General features: G+C 39.8%; 1 protein-coding gene across 1 annotated transcript in view; it reads right to left on the reverse strand.

Moving 5' to 3' along the window:
- The window catches only part of LOC124711363 (endoglucanase E-4-like), a 432910-nt gene that overhangs the window by 27498 nt on the left and 387441 nt on the right, over window positions 1-17971 (reverse strand). Inside the window, exons 5-6 of the mRNA XM_047241402.1 lie at window positions 16301-16478; window positions 6721-6883 (exon numbers count right to left, since the gene is read on the reverse strand). Of these exons, the coding sequence (XP_047097358.1) occupies window positions 6721-6883; window positions 16301-16478 (341 nt within the window). The remainder of the gene's footprint in view (window positions 1-6720; window positions 6884-16300; window positions 16479-17971) is intronic.

Raw genomic sequence — 17971 nt, forward strand, 5'->3', positions numbered from 1 at the left:
TAGTTTTGTTCATCACAGACAGTTTTAATTACAACAGCAGAGCATTTAAACCATTAGGAAAATTATTCCTCCCACATATATTCTTTCCCCTTATATATAATTTTAAGCAACAGTTTTATACACACCAATGTACTATTTTGTTTTCTTCCTCACAGTCAGTTTTAATAGAAAACAGGAAGTTAGTTAGTTAGTTAGTTGGTTGTGTGTTCCACTGATCAATCCCACAGTACGGTAGCCATTATGATGTGGAACGTGTCAAGTGCACAAGAAATGCACATATGAAACAATTTTTTTAATACATATACAAATATTACAATACATAGTTAAAGATTAATATTTCTATTATTTACCCCATTCCCTTAAATGGCACAAAATGCATATACTATACTTATAGATTTATTTATTTCTATTCAAGGATTGATCTATGGTACAGAAGGAGTTGTCAAGGAGATATGATTTCAATTTATTTTTGAAGCTATTACTGCTGTCTGTCAGACACCTTCTTTTCATCTGGTAATTTTTCGAAGATTTTTATAGCAGCATATTTTACCCCTTTCTGTGCCAAAGATAGGTTGAGCAAAGGATAGTGTAATTCTTTCTTTTTTCTGGTATAATAATCATGAATGTCGCTGTTTTCAAACTGGTCCATGTTGTTGAGAACAAATTTCATTAGTGAGTAGATGTATTGTGAGGCCGTTGTTAGAATTCCCAGTCGTTTGAAAAGATGCCTCCAAGATGTGCGACTATGAACCCCACGCATTATTCTAACCACTTTCTTTTGAGCAGTGAATACTTTTTGTCTAAAAGTTGAGTTACCCCAAAATATTATTTCATATGACATGAGAGAGTGAAAGTATGCAAAATATGTTAGCTTACTAATTTCTATATCCTCAGAATTGGCAATTATTCTGATCGCAAAAGTTGGTGAACCTAGTCACTTTAGGAGATCCAAAATATGAATTTTCCAATTAAGATTCTCATCTATATGTACACCCAAAAACTTAGTATGCTCTACCCTGTCTACTGACTTCTGTTGAAGTGTTATATTTATTGAAGGAACTGTACTTTTTCCAGCAGAAAATTGGATATACTGTGTTTTTTCAAAGTTTAGAGCAAGCCCATTTGCAGAAAACCAATTAATGACTTTTCCAAAGACCTTATTTGTATCATTTTCAATTGGAGTTTCTTTTACTGAATTAATAAGGATACTTGTATCATCAGCAAACAGTGTCAGTTCAGCTTCCTGTTTCAGATAGGAAGGGAGGTCATTCACATATATCAAGAACAGAAGGGGACCCATGATTGAACCCTGTGGAACATCTAATGCAATTTCACCCCAGTTAGATGAAGTGGCAAACTTATTTAAATCACTTGACCCATCTTAGGAAACTTTTTGCTTCCTGTTCTGTAGGTATGACTTCAACCACTCATATGCTATTCCATTTATACCATAGAATTGGTTCACACAATCAAATGCTTGGACAAGTCACAGAAAATTCCTATTGGTGAAATTTTACTATTTAAAGACTCTATTATGTGGACATTCAAAATGTATATTGCTGTCTCAGTGGAACAGCATTTTTGAAATCCGAACTGTGATTTATTAAGTATCCCATTACTGTTGAGATGGCTAACCACTCTTGAGTACATTACTTTCTCGAAGATTGTTAAGAATGCTGTAAGCAAGGAAATGGCCAATAATTATTGATATCTGTGGTGTCCCCCTTTTTGTAGAGAGCCTGACAATGGCATATTTTAACCTGTCTGGGAAAATACATTGAGTTAGTGATGCATTACATATGTGTCTCAGAATGTCAGCTGTAATTGCTGTACATTGTTTTAATATCTTATTAGAGATGTCATCGACTCCAACAGAACATTTATTTTTCAGAGATTTAATAATTTTACTTATTTCACAAGAGGTTGTTACATGAAACTTAATTTGACTAAATTTTTTTAAAACAGACTCTTCCATGTACTGCCTAGCTTTTTCTTTTGAACTGTTCTCACCAATTTTTTCTCCTACAGTTACGAAATGGTTGTTAAATACATTAGCTACTTATGCACTGTTGGTCAGGATGGTCTTGTTCTCTTTAACAGTAATACTACCTACCCAGTGGTTACTTTTCCTGTCTCCCTTCTAACAACATTCCATATTGATTTGATTTTATTGCCAGAGTTGTTAATTTCTTCTCTAACATACATATTTCTTGATTTCCTTACAACTTTTCTCAGTATGTTACAATAATTTTTATCATACAAAACTACTTCTGGATCTTTACTAGTTCTTGGTGTCTCATACAGTTTTCTTTTTCTTTGGCTCTGAGCACTATGGGACTTAACTTCTGTGGTCATCAGTCCCCTCTTTTTCTTTCTGAAGACACTTTAATACCTGTAGTAATCCAAGGTTTCTTTGAAAAGTGTGTAGTGTTACACTTAGTAATTTTCTTTGGGAAACAATGTTCAAAGAGGGATACAAATTTATCAAGAAATATGTTGCACTTATCATTACCAATTGGCTCATTATATACATCTTCCCAATTAACATTTCTTAAGCTTTCTCTGAAGTGCTGTATAGATACCAGGTTGAGGGACCTCACACTTTTACTTAATGGTTTCTGAACTATACACCCTGTTAGGTTTTGTAAGTTAATCAGTTGTGCATCATGGTCTGATAATCCATTTACCATAGGGAAAGCACATGTTTGTTTTACATCCTCTTTCCATACAAATACATTACCTATTAGCGTGCTACTGTCCTGAGCTATACACATAGGGAATTTGATCACTGATTCTGTAATATGTTGTTAATAACACTTCTAGTTCACTTTTCCTATCAGAATTACTTAGAAAGTTTACATTGAAATCACCACAGATTAATAACGTCTTCTTTTTGTCTGACAGACAGCATAATACATAATAGGGAGTCAAACTTTTTTATGAACAGCTCCCAGTCTCCTAATGGGGACCTGTACACTGTTGCTAATATCAATACTACATTATCTAGCTGAAGCTCACATGCACAAACCTCAAAGTACTGATCAACACAAAATTTGCTTACTTCTATAGTTTGGCATTGATGCCCTTGTTTTATGAAAATGGCAACTCCTCCTTTATCCATCCTAGATCTACAAGTGTAAGATGCTAAATTATACCCACTTATACTGACACTATCCATGCCCACAGTTACATGTTGTTCAGACACACAGAGTATATCAATCTCATTCTTATTTTTGAGATCATCTAAACACACTAATAGCTCATCTACTTTATTTTTTATTCCCCTGATATTTTGATGAAGTATGCTGATACTGCCCTCAGCTTTACCCCTATTAACTATATGTGAAGTTTCTTTTATTCTATTTATCTTGATTGTTATCTGTCTTGACTTTGGCTTTAACCTAAAAAACCTGTCTGCCTGGACCCACTAACCACAGGGACCACCCTTTATGCAACTGTGAACCCCCTTACAGTTTCTGCTAATAGAGAAGCTAACTTACTTTTCCCCATCCTATTCAGGTGCAGGCCATGTGTAGTGTATCCCCACCTACCAATAGCATTTACTGGAACAATACTGAGATTTTGCCGGTGTCTGGAGCATCCTATTCAGCTCAGTGTTAACATGCCTTACAGCAGTGTTTACCCAGGGCTGATCATGGTGCTGAAAGACCTCCACAAACCCCACATTTGTGTGCTCAGTTTCTGCTCCTATTTTGTCCAGGTCACTCTTAATACTGTATGTTGGATTCACAGCCAGGCTGTTTCCTGCTCCCCTAACTATAATTACCTGATCTTCCTTCTCAAAGTCCCTGCATAGCTGACCTAAGTTTTCTGTCACCTGGCTAAGGCTAGAACATGGTTTCACAAAACTTGTGACCTGGTACCCTGCACCTAATTTATCCTGAAGCTGCCCTGGCCCACACCCCTCCCATGACTACTGCCTATAAGCAGAATTCTTCTTTTCCTATTCTGGTTTGATCCCAACCTGTCTTTTTTTCTTTAAGCTCAAGTTCTGCTTCAACCTACTTTCAACTACATCTGGATGAGGTCCTTCCTCCACTGCAGATAGCAAGCCAAACTGATTTACTAATTGAATTTCTGGAGTTTTTTTTAACTGTTTGCCTTTTTCGCCCTTTGCTTTTCCCAATTCCCAGTCTCTTTTTCCTCCCTTAACCTAGATAATTCACAGTTTGTATTTTCTAATCCAGCCTTAAGGGCACAAATTTTTGCCTCCTTTTCTGTTATTTTTCTGTCCTTTTTACATAACCTACACTGCCACAGAAGAGCCTTATTTTCTACCCTCATTTCCTCACTGCTACATTCACCCCAATGAAACCATAAATTACAGTCTACACAGAACACCCCCTCTTTCAAAATTCTATGGCAACCACCACATTTGTCACACATGGTTTGATAGACAAAGTTATATTTATGGCTTACCATCTGATGATTATAATAATATCACAGGATCTGATTTTTCCATAACTTTGCAATTCTACCCATTCACATATTAAAACTACATGAAATGCTCTCACTGACCCTATTATCCTACAGAACCAGCACCTATAGAGTTCTCTTTTATCCCCTGTATAGCCCACATACCAATGATCCCAACAAATTTACCCACTCACTTTAAACTTCTTCAATTCCCAATCCAGATTTTGTTTGCAATAACATCAAATGAGGCTCAGTGTGAGAGAGAGGGATGAAGAAGAGATGGACAAAGAGAGAGGTGGTGGAAATGGACATAGAGAGGGGGAAAGGACAAGACGGAGGACAAGATTAGTGTTTAATGTCCCGTCGACAACAGTGTTATTAGAAATGGAGCATGAGCTTGGATTAGGTAAGGATTAAGAAGGAAATCATCCATGCCCTGTCAAAGGTGCCATCCTTGCAACTGCCTTAGGTGATTTAGGGAAATCACAGAAAACCTAACTCTGGATGACCAGACACGAGTTTGAACCGTCGTCCTCCCAAATATGAGTCCAGTTTGCTAACCGCTTTGCTTCCTCACTTAGTAAGGACAAGATGGGCAGAGGAAGAGATGGGGAGGAAGAGGTGGACAGAAAGGGGGCAGAGGGAGATGGACAGACAGGGAAGGAGAAGAAGATCAGGATGTATACCCAGTTCCTTATATTTTAGGATGTATTCTTCTGAAAATATTTGTATGGGGTATAGCCTTATATGAAGTGAAATGTGGGCAGTAAGCCATACAGACAAGAAGAGAAAAGAAGCTTTTGAAATGTTGTGCTACAGAAAAATGCTGAAGATTAGATTAGTAGATCAGACAACTAATGTAGATATAATGTATCAAGTGGATAGAAAAGAAATTTATTGTATAACTTGACTTGAGTAGTTGATAGAACACCCTAAGGCATCAAGGAATAGCCAGTTTGGTTATGGAGGGGAGTGTTGCAGGTAAAAATTATAGAGGAAGACCAAGTCTCAAATACAGCTCTCTGTACTAGTTTATCCTGTGGAGCTGCCACAACCTGCCTCCACCTAAACCTGCTTGGTTTAGGTGGATGCAGGTTGTGGCAGCTCCACAGGATAAACTAGTACAGAGAGCTGCATGAAATACCTTCCAACTGAAGACCACATTGCTAACCACAAGAGTACTCTCAAGTGTGACATTTTTGTCTTTTTGCTGACTGAAACAGATATGCATACACATATATCATATATCAAATATCATAGAGTTAGGAAAGTACCATATAGATTACTTATCGTACAGAAATGTGGTATGGGTGTTCTCATTTTATTATTTTTGTTTATTGTTTCCATCCTGGAATTTACGTTATCGTAACAGGTTACTTATTGCAATCTTCTAAAATATGTCACAGGCACTTTACAAAAACAAACAAAATCAAAAAGTTGTTCTGCTATGCTTTGATAGAAGCCACTAGTGAGGAATTTAAGCCATGTGAAGGATTAAAAGATTGAGATGTGCATTACTTGTAGTTGAGTTAGATACACGTGATATTTACTATCAGTTGGGACACAGAAAAACTAAATCTAGAATGTAAGGTAGCAGAAGGATAAAATACTTCACAAATACTCATTTTTCTGTTAACTCTAACCCCTCAATTTTTTAAGGATGAGATTTTGTGTCCTTTTATAAGTTTGTTTAACTTAAGAAAAAATATGCAACAAGGTGAACAGTTAACACCTTAAATTCCTGTTAACTGAATCATGTCATTTGTAAGCCGAAAAGGAGTACTACAATAATACTGCTTGTATAGACTCCATCATTATGAGAATGAAGGCAACAAATAACTATGTGTATCTTTTTATGTGAAACAATAACTTCTCTTATTGCAAATGAAACACAGATTACATCTGCAAGTTGTTGCACAGGAAACTTGAAACTATAATAACTACCTTCATAGTTACTTTCTTAACTCTTCTAAGACTAATATTATCTTTACGTTTGTTTAATTCAACTTATATCCCACATTAATGTTTGCCCTATGTTCCTAAGACAATCAGTTCTTCTAGTACGTTTCCAATCAGCTATTTTAGTATGTTTCTACATAACAAATGTTTAATTTCAAATCTATGCAGAAATATTGTAGCATATATTTGGAAATTCTGGACTTAAATAAATAATTGAAATGTTTGCACCATTCTCTTTGTGTGTGTATTTTTACGGACAATATCTGTTTACTGTGATTTGGCATCTGGTATGGAGGTAGTACAATAAATTAAATAAATTCTTACCTGAACACCAGCAACCTTCTTATTGTAAAAAAATTCATTTGGCCTTTCTTTCAATCTGAATTTCATATAGTGGTGCTCAGCTTCATCCAAAAACTGTGATTCATTTGTTGCCTTGTACAGCCATGCTGCAGCCCACGTCAGTTCATCACCATAGTCGGTGGACCTGTACAACAATTATATTTCAAATAATTCTTTGTGTGCATTGTGTTTATTTAAAATTTATGTCACTCATTAAATGATGCAGAATTTGTGAACTTGCATATAGCAGTAATAAAAGAAATTGCTACGCTTGACAGTCTGAAAGCAATATTCTGCATAAAGGAGTAATGTAGGGAACAAAATACCAAAATATTTAAGCACATAGTAGGTGAATGAGATAGTAGGTGAGTGAGGATAACAAGGAGATAAAATTTACAGATATATAAAATTCATACACAATATTGTTTCATGGTATTCACTCATTTACTTAACAGTAATCCATCTCCTGCTTGAGATTCTTAAAAGAATCAAACATATGTGTATAAAACAGTTTCAAACATCTGATTAGTTTATAAATGAGCTGATGAGTTAAATATTTGATGTTAAACAGGAAAATCCTTTATGATTGAACATATTGTAGTTTTTCATGCATTTCAATGTTTGTGATGTGATAACTCCTGGACTGTGTGTCATACAGTAATATCATTTTGTAGGTACATTCAGCACCATTTGTGGATAATGTCTGTAAAATGGGTTGTGAACAGAATTAGTGGTAAAGAAGTAATAAAATAAAAACTTATGCCTGCGGCTGAAGTTTTACTGCGTGAACAGTGAAAATGTAGTAAGTAATAATCTTTTTCCTTTCATTAATTTGTGGTGGGTAGAGAAAGTTCAGAAAAGGTTTGAAATTATTTGTTAGAAGTTCTTTCATTCTCAAATAGTGGATGAATATAATCTGGGTAATCCACATGCTGAGTTACACTGGCTCAAGACAAATACACAGTTTAAAAATTTAATGCGATAAGTAAAGTAAGATTATATCTATTAATGTGCAGGTTATGGCAGCATTTTAATTTTTTTTATTTGGTCAATAACTGTGTGAAATAAGGAAAATCAAATTTTTGTCATGATTGGAAACCACCGGAAAGGCAACCTGCAACTGGTACCAGGTCACAGTTTAGCTCTTTAGTAGCAAAGATTAATTTGTATACAGATTTCTCTGTATGGATGTCATCACATTTTATGAATGCATACACACAATAACAAAAGTATCACATCACCCTGATATGTCATGACTGTTCCTGTAGTGACCGGTAGGTCATCTCTGATGTTGTTTGTAAACATACACTTTGTTACCATGGGCATTTGCTATGGGTAGAATGCCTTGCTTGAACAGACTGCAGCATTTCAGTTGAAAGTAAAGCACCAGTAAGGATGCATTAAGAGACATCCATAGAACAGCACAGTGAACATCCATTATCCCACAAAGGACAGTTGGGACCAATCATCAGGTCCACATCACAGAATGTGCAGAAGGTTTGTTAACCATGGAAGTTGCTCAAAGTGTGCACCAGAACCAAACTGATGTGGTGCAGGCATGGGATTGGTTCAAATTAACAGGTAGTGTTGAGGACTTACACCACACAGGCTGTCCACCTTTGACAAGTGCACAGGATGATCGATATCTAAGACTTTTGAATCAAAGGAGCTGTAGGGTGAGTGCTTTGGAACTGAATTAGTCATTCAAAAAGGCTACAGGTGTAATGTATTGCATCAAACTGTTAGGAGATGATTGCACAATGTAGATCTCCATCCCTGATGACCACGGCAAGCACCATGTTGTACACCACAACACTGTGTACTCCAACACTGTGTACTCCATTAGAGAGGCAAAAAATCATGCAGAACAGACACCCCATGATTGGCTTTAGGTCTTGATTATGAACAACAAAACTCGAATTTGTTTGAACCCTGATAATCACAGACAATGTATTTGGAGACAGCCCAGTAACACCGAATGCCTCCAACAATGTGTCCCACACTTGCAACAAGGTGAACGTGGAGTGTTGTTCTGGGGGTGGTATTACATGGAGGCCACCAAAGTCCTCTCTTGAATGTTAAGGGCAATCTCACTGCTCTATGAATATTTTGGTGACAATTTCTCCTTGCTAGATGATAGGCGAGGAAAAAATTATGCAAGTATAACTTATAGCAGAAGCAACTCAGTAAATTTGCGTTGGTGAAGGGTGAATGCCATCTTCATAAACCTTTTTATAATGTTTAATTATGCATCTATGTTCAGTAAACTGAGTGCATGGGTTTTATGTTGATTCATATGGAACATGCAAGGTAGAAAAATATTCAAGCTGTGAAATATTTGTTTTTAATTATTCGGTTAACAGTTCTGTATTGGAGCCACTCATTGGTGAAGTAAACCCATCTGACAAAAGAAAATTGTGGCTTACAAAACTGCTACAAATCTCTTGCGATACACACTACAGGTGTCCTTAATGTGGCTGAGGAATAAGTGATCACCTAAATGTAAAGTATCATAAATGCAGGTGACTGATACACACCTGATGCTATTTCAGCTATGTAGCCAACATGTAGTTTACCTAAGCACAGATCTCCATTCTGAATGAAAGTATTAGTTTAACTTTTACCAACTGGTGTGGTTGTGTAGCAATTGGCTATCTCCCTACAGATACTGCAGCAATTCTGTACCGATACTAAAATTAGAACTACTCTTCAATTCAGTAGTTGCATGAAATTTAATAATTTACTGGTTGCAGGGATTAAATTATGTACAGAAAGTGTGTATACTTAAAGAATGAAACAAATGTGGCTCTTTGAGATGCAGACCATTAAAGAATTGCAGTTCTTTTCAACCAAATGTCAGTCTGGGAACTGAGCAGAGGGAATGTCAATTGGGAACTGTGGGAGAATCATTTACTTGATAACCGAGGGAAACACCATGAAAACTGTGGTCAGATGCGGTGCACTGGGACTATTTTAATTCATTTTTGGGAGAATGTTGTCAGTTTTCCTAACAAAATATTAAAATTTAGTGTAAAATGGTTTTGTGTGTGTGTGTGTGTGTGTGTGTGTGTGTGTGTGTGTGTGTGTGTGTGTGTGTGTGCACACGTGCGCGCGCACCTGTGTGTACATAACATTCAATGAGTGACATTTCAGTCCACCTGGAATAAAAATGTTTGATGTTGACTTAGGCATAACAGCTGTGGCTAATTGTAAAGGCATGAGTGGAAAACTACTATTTATGTAGCACATATGAAATTTACATGAGTGCAATGGTATAGGCCAGCTTGATCTCTCAACAACAATCTCCATCTATTTGAGAGTGCCCACACAGCTGTGTGAACTAATAAACACAAAGATGTGGCATCAAGAACAATTTTATATATGTACGAGGGGGGACCCAAAAGGAACCGGACTCCGAGGGCGCTGCCACTCATAGACGTAGTGCAGGGTTCTCACGCTGGATGGTGTTAGTAGAGACCTTCATGAAACAACTGTGCAGATGGCGTCAGTGTAGAGCTGAATGTGCAAGTGTGGCATCGTGTTTCTCTGACTGTTGGCGGGTTACCTCTGCGAAGTCGTTATGGTAACTTTAAAAGGACAAAGAGTGTGTGTGAAATTTTGTTTCCTGCTTAAAAAAAAAACTGCAATGGAGACACACCAAATGCTTCAAGAAACTTTCCAGGAGGACGCTATGAGCCGCACGCAGGTTTTCGAGTGATTTGGGTGCTTTAATAGTGGTGAGATGTGTGTTGAAGACCAAGCTCGTTCTGGACGCCCTGCAACATCGCAAAGTGAGGAGAACATTCAAAAGGTCCGCTAAAAGATCAACGAGGATCGTCGCCAAACAATCGACCAAATTTCAGCAGAGAGAGGAATCAGTTGGAGCTCGTGCCAGCAGATTTTGAGTGAGGATTTGCACATGAGACGTGTTGCTGCTAAATTTTTTCTGCACCTTCTCACACAGAAGCAAAATACCATCCGCATGAATGTGTGTCAGGACTTGATAACAGAGATTGCATGTGATCCAAACTTCTTGCACAAAGTCATTACAGGGGATGAGAGTTGGTGTTACGGGTGTGACCCACAAACCAAGCAAGTGTCAAGCCAGTGGAGGGCTCCCAACTCTCCCAGACCAAAAACAGCAAGGCAAGTGAGGTCAAATGTGAAGACAATGATCATTGTCTTTTTTGATGTTCGTGGAATGTGTACATCGGGAATTCGTACCCCCTGGCCAGACTGTTAACCAGCACTTTTACTTGGATGTTTTAAGGCGTCTGCGAGAGGATTTGGGGAGGAAACGCCCGGAACTTTGGCGATCAGGTGACTGGTTTCTGCATCACGACAACGCTCCAGCACACACGGCCTTACGAGTGACCCACTACTTGGCATCTCAGAGGTGGTCTGTCGTTCCCCACGCTCCATACTCACTGGACCTAGCCCTGTGCGACTTTTTCCTATTTCCACGAATGAAAAAAACGCTAAAAAGGGAGCGTTATGATGATGTGGAGGCGGTAAAAACAGCATCGCAAAGGGCACTGGACAATATCAAACTTGAAGAGTTCCAAACATGCTTCCAACAGTGGGAAAAGAGACTCGACAAGTGCATCGCCTGTAATGGAGAGTATTTTGAAGGTGACTGAAGTAATTTTGTAAAAAGGTTCATCAATAAATTTTTTATGACAATGATCCGGTTTCTTTTGGGTCCCCCCTCGTATATGTCATGGCGAAATGAAAGAAAATGCAAATACACATGACGATTTCAAAATTACATCTTCCCTACAAAACTGATTACATTCCTCCAACAGTAAATGAGCTATCTCAACTACATCTGGGATAAATCACAAGATGTTCTAGAGGACACCGAGCTTTTCATGTAGGTAAGAAAGTTATCAAGACACATGCCAATATTCCTAAAGCTGATAAACAAGCAATGCAACAGATTTGGTGGGGCTGAACAGTGTAAATCACTGCTGCTGTAACCGCACTGGTTGTAGTAATCAGCTGGCACTTCACAGACCATCACAGATGGCCTCAGTACATTGGCGGAACCACCTGATCAGAAACCAGAGTTACTAGAATCCAGGACACTCCCACAGCATTGCAACAGGGGAACTGCGTGTCATCTATGGCACCTGCCTGTCAACAGACCTGATTCTGTCGAGTAGATATTCTGGCCACCAAGCTGGTGAAAGACATTGCGTCAGCAAAAGCCGTGGAGTGGGCAACAACTGTATGTGCGGGGAAAACATTGTCAGTCTACCACTGTCTGCTGGTGCAATCACCGACGTCCATCATTCTGTGGAACCACAAGCTGTACGTTCTGACATCAGCTTCGATAGGCTGAGGGTCTAACTTGGAGCCTTCCAGTAACTGACCTGCTCAGCAACTACCATTGCCAGACACTGCTTGTTAGGGCCCAGATTTCGCTCCCTGGATGACACTGCCCTCTCTGCAAGCTGCCAAATGGCAAGCCAGCAAAATGAAGTGGCTGCTAGACCTTAAGTGTGAGAACACAAAGAAATCTGGTAGCCTGTGTGCTGACTCACTGCACTGTCCAGCCTAGTTGTATTCACCTGCAGATGCAGATACAGAGAATGCTGGTTAACCATCCAGTTCGTGCAGCAGTAGTAACACCAGCAGCTTGTCACGTGCATGCTGACTGCTCTGTTTTCTTTCTCAATGTTACAGAAAATATGCAGTGAAAAAATTTGACTCTCTCATTACTTATAGCCTCATATTACAGATTATATTGAAGTTCCTATCTTTTCATTCATGATCACAGCTACTGAGATACTTCTAAACGAAGTAACCCACCGTAAAAAATTTGAGTAGTCTGCAATGAAAAGTAGGAGTTACATTTGATTCACATGAGGTCACACATTGCTGCATATGAAATGTAGGTAGTGCACTGAATTTTTCTTTAGACTGTCCACTCTAGAAAAAATTAATTTTATGTGGCACACTTACTTCCATCTACATGTGCTACAAAACAGCAAATGTTAATTATTCATAAGATTTATTATAGTTCATAAGCAAGTCTGCATGGACAACACTGACTCACATCAGCTGCACAGAATGTTTACCTACATTCCAAATCCTGCTGCACTGTTGACAATCTGTGCCTGTGATGCATGCTGATTGTGCACTGCTGTCAAGGACTGTGGGTTCGACGCCCACCCCCACCTGATGAACTTAGGTATTGGATCTCTGATGTATGCTGAGCTGGAGAAATAAATGAACTGCTTCCAATCTGAGTGTGACTGTGTTTTCTTCTTCTCCCACTTGATAAACCACATGTCTGGCTAGAGGGAGTCATACCAGCCAATCTGACAAGTCTACTTCTGACCCCCCCCTCACCCCAGCAGTATCGATGTACCCAGCACTATCGATGCCACTACAAATCCGTGCATCCAAAGGATGATCTGGGATTAAGGAGGGCTGGAATATACAGAATACTGTGCCAGTAAGCCTACATTGGTTAGACAATGTGCACAGTGCATGAAATGTGCATTGAACATGATGGCCACAGACACCTTTTGCAGCCCACTAAGTCAGCCATAGCCAAGCATTATATCTCCACAGGACATTTGGAGAATTATTCTGCCATGGAAATCTTGGTCTCAACGAGATCCTTCTGGAACTCTATTATTAAGGAATCAATGGAAATATGAGGGGGGACCCAAAAATAACCGGAATTTCTTTCTAGAAAGCTTATACTTTATTGTTTTCAAATACAACCTTAATCTCCTTCGAAGTACTCTCCATTAGCACTAATACATTTGTCCAAATGTTCATTCCAGCGTTCAAAGCACCTTTTAAATTCGTCCTCTTTGATGCCTGCTAGCACTTTCATGACATTGCATTTTACGTCTTCCACATCCGCAAAACGCTTCCCTCTCGAGTCTCTTTTCATCCTCAGGAACAGGAAGAAGTCCAAGGGTGCTAAATCCGGCGAATAGGGTGCGTGGCTCAAGGTACTCGTCTTCGTTAAGGCCAAAAACTGGTGAACGCTGAGAGCTGTGTGCGCAGGAGCATTGTTGTGATGCAGGAACCACACGCGAGAATCCCACAAAGCCGGACGTTTTCGCGACAAACTTCTGCGAAGTCATTTCATAATCTCCAAATAGAATTGTTGGTTTACTGTCTGGTTTTCAGGAACAAATTCAGAGTGTACGATCCATTTGATGTCAAAAAAACAGATCAACACCATTTTCACATTCGATTTCATTTGTCGAGCTTTTCTTGGATGAGGTGAGCCAGGTGACTTCCATCGTGATGACTGTTGTTTACTTTCTGGATCGTACCCATAGCACTATGACTCATCACCTTTAATGATTGTGTTGAAAAAATGTGGATCATCTTTGAATATGTCTTTCATTTTGAGACAGGCTTGAACACGACGATCCCTTTGATCTCCGGTAAGAAGCTTCGGCACGAATATTGCTGCCACTCTTGGCATGCCCAAATCGATGGTCAAGATGCGCTGAATTGAGCTCCAGGACAACCCGGACAAGTTCTCGAGTTGGTCGATTGTCCTGCGTCGATCTTCACCGATGAGATCATGAATTTTCTCGATGTTGTCTTCGTTTCGAGCAGTTGAAGGTCAACCGGAATGGGGCTGATCTTCAACCACAATTTCTCCCTTTTTAAACCGAGGAAACCATTTGTACACTTGCGTTTTACTAAGAGCATGGTCTTTGTAAGCTGTCTGAATCATCGCAACAGTTTCTGCTGCGTTCTTGCCAAGCACGAAACAAAACTTCACTGCCGCACATTGTTCGTAAGAACTAACCACTTCCTCGTGTCACGTCTGCACTGTACGTACACTCAAAGAACTGCCAAAGAAACCACACTTCTCACTGTTGGGTGACGCCGCGTGGCAGAATGATTCAGCAGAGCTCCTACTACAACCCTCTGGCGGCGCAACCTGCTACTAGAAGTACACGATGTGCAGCATTACGATTCTGGTTACTTTTGGGCCCGCCTCATACATTTGGTGGAAGATCTTATTGATTGTGATAGCAGCTTTCAACTGGATAAGGTGTAGGACCTGATGATTTCTTTACTTTGTTCGAAGAGAATACCTTTTATGACTAATGACACATCTAGCTAAAGTTAATTTTGTAAACTTGACATCTGAATTTTAACTCCACGAGCCTCCATTCTGACAAATAGTACGCATATAGTATCAATATAATGCATGTCCCTATAGACAGATCAGTCTTCGAGGAGTGCGCAAAAATTGAAGGAGATCGCTCATGTAGTGGCTGACTTTGCGCATGATCTCCACACCACATGATGAATGGTGTGAACTAGCAATCTCCCCTGCAAAACACTCACCTGAAGGTGGTTGAATGACTGGTGGTTGATACCGTCAATGTCATCCAGCTGCAATCGTGAAACTTCATGGAACATTCTCTATGCGGGGAAAATTTCAAGAATCACAGCCTCCTGTATGTTTCAACTTCCACATGTTGTGACTAAGATTTGGATAGGATCGTTAATTTTGATTTTTGGAAGCAAAGATCTACATTTACAAGCCGCAAGGGAAGGTCCATCTTTAAGCATTTGCATGCAATTGATGTCGCCATGAGTAATGTACAATTTACATATTAAGAAATATAACTATGTGAGGTATCAAACAAAGCTAAAGTATACATTTTAAAAGAACATACATAATAAAGGAATACATTTGACACATAAAGATATCCCACATAATTAAAGTGTGTATTTTAAAGAATGTGCATAATAAAAGAATACATTTCATACATAAGGATTTCTCCACATGTTTAACAGTTAAATGTGGAACTACAGAGATCAAAAAAGCTTAGGAAGAGGTACAAACAGAGTTGCAAGTTGTTTCGTACGTGAGGTCTATTTTTGAAGAGTTTTCAAATTCTTTAACACTGTAAAAGCTTTGTCTTTCAGCCATTTTTTAGTCTTACTTTTAAATATATTAAGAGAGACACAATGTGCCTGCACAGGTAATGTGTTGAGAAGTCTTATTCCCATGTATTCATAACTGTCTTGTGTTTTCTTGAGTCGAGTTGTTGGTATGTCTATCTTAAATGTTTGGCGAATGTTATGATTATGAAGGACTGCCTAAGGTTGTAACTGTTAAAGTTTTCATTTATGTACAAAAGGCAGCTGTATATAAAAAGAGAAGGGACTGTCATTATCTGTAATTCTTTGAAGTATGACCTACATGATATGTTTTTTTTTAGTAATCCCAGAGATGCTCCTGATGGCTTTCTTCTGCCAAATAAAAATTTTTCTGGACCATGGAGAATTACCCCATAGAAGAATACCATAGCTAATATGGCAATGAAAGAATGCATAATAGGAATTAATCAGCAGGCTCTCAGAAACACAGATGCGTAATTTTTTCATTAGATAGATAGCTCGCGGAAGCTTTCGAGATATGTTGTCTATGTGACTCTGCCAGGTTAATTTCGTATCTAAGTATATGCCAAGAAGTTTGGTAGAAGTGTACTCAATATCACTTCTGGTGCCACTACCATTTCCACCGCATTATCCTGTTCCATTCGCAAATATCACTTACTCGTAGTAGGGTTCGGCACCCCGGATGCTCTCGTGGTAGAGACCGCGGTGCTGGTTTGCGAAGTGGTACAGCTCACGTGCATGACGTAGGCACAGGTCCGCATACTCTGGCTTGTCCCCTCGGAACACTAGCGAAGCTGCTGCCAGGGCTGCTGCTGTCTCCCCCGCCAGATCAGAACCTGTCAACACAATGTCCACTCGAGTCAAACACTGTGTGCCGTGGTGAGCAGTATTAGAACTACACACAATGTTCGGGTATCTAAAGACGATTTACAGTGAAGCAAACATCAGCAAAAGCGCAACAGCGAACGAGAATTCTCCCTGGTGGAAATGCCTGGTGCATGGTGTTCGCTCGCGCGCGGGACATATTCACAAGTGTTTGATTGTTACCCGATGGGTGTCGGTTTTGGAGCAGGCAAATTGGAACACCGACATTTATGTGACTAAACACGTACACCAAATAAGTGGCGGCGGTTCCGCTTCCTCGTTTTCGTGGTACCCGGAGGAGGAGGAGATTAGTGTTTAACGTCCCGTCGACAGCGAGGTGATTACAGAGACAGAGCACAAGCTTGGATTAGGTATGGATGGAGAAGGAAATCAGCTGAGCCCTTTCAAAGGAACCACCCCCACATTTGCCTTAAGTTACTTAGGGAAATCACGGGAAACTTACAATACTGACCACTAAATTTGCTACACCACGAAGATGACGTGCTACAGACGCGAAATTTAACCGACTGGATGAAGATGCTGTCATATGCAAATGATTAGCTTTTCAGTTCATTCGCCGGTGGCGACACCTACAACGTGCTGAAAAAATGGCTATGAGCACTATGGGACTTAACATCTTAGGTCATCAGTCCCCTAGAACTTAGAACTACTTAAACCTAACTAACCTAAGGTCATCACACACATCCATGCCCGAGGCAGGATTCGAACCTGCGACCGTAGCAGTCCCGCGGTTCCGGACTGCAGCGTTTACAACCGCACGGCCACTGAGGCCGGCGCAACGTGCTGACATGAGGAAAGTATCCAACCGATTTCTCATACACAAACAGCAGTTGAACGGCGTTGCCTGGTGAAACGTTGTTGTGATGCCTCGTGTAAGGAGGAGAAATGCGTACCATCACGTTTCCGACTTTGATAAACGTCGGATTGTAGCCTATCACGATTGCGGTTTATCGTATCGCGGCATTGCTGCTCGCGTTGGTCGAGATCCAATGACTGTTAACAGAATATGGAATCGGTGGGTTTAGGAGGGTAATACTGAACGCCATGCAGGATCCCAACGGCCTCGTATCACTAGCAGTAAAGATGACAGTCATCTTATCCGCATGACTGTAACGGATCGTGCAGCCACGTCTCGATCCCTGAGTCAACAGATGGGGACGTTTGCAAGACAACAAACATCTGCACGAACAGTTCGACGACGTTTGCAGCAGCATTGACTATGAGCTCGGAGACCATGGCTGCGGTTACCCTTGACGCTGCATCAGACAGGAGCGCCTGCGATGGTGTACGCAACGACGAACCTGGGTGCACGAATGGCAAAACGTCATTTTTTCGGATACATCCAGGTTCTGTTTACAGCATCATGATGGTCGCATCCATGTTTGGCGACATCGTGGTGAACGCACGTTTGAAGCGTGTATTCGTCATCGCCATGCTGGCGTAT

The sequence above is a fragment of the Schistocerca piceifrons genome, chromosome 8, assembly GCF_021461385.2.
Source record: "Schistocerca piceifrons isolate TAMUIC-IGC-003096 chromosome 8, iqSchPice1.1, whole genome shotgun sequence".
Lineage (NCBI taxonomy): Eukaryota > Metazoa > Arthropoda > Insecta > Orthoptera > Acrididae > Schistocerca > Schistocerca piceifrons.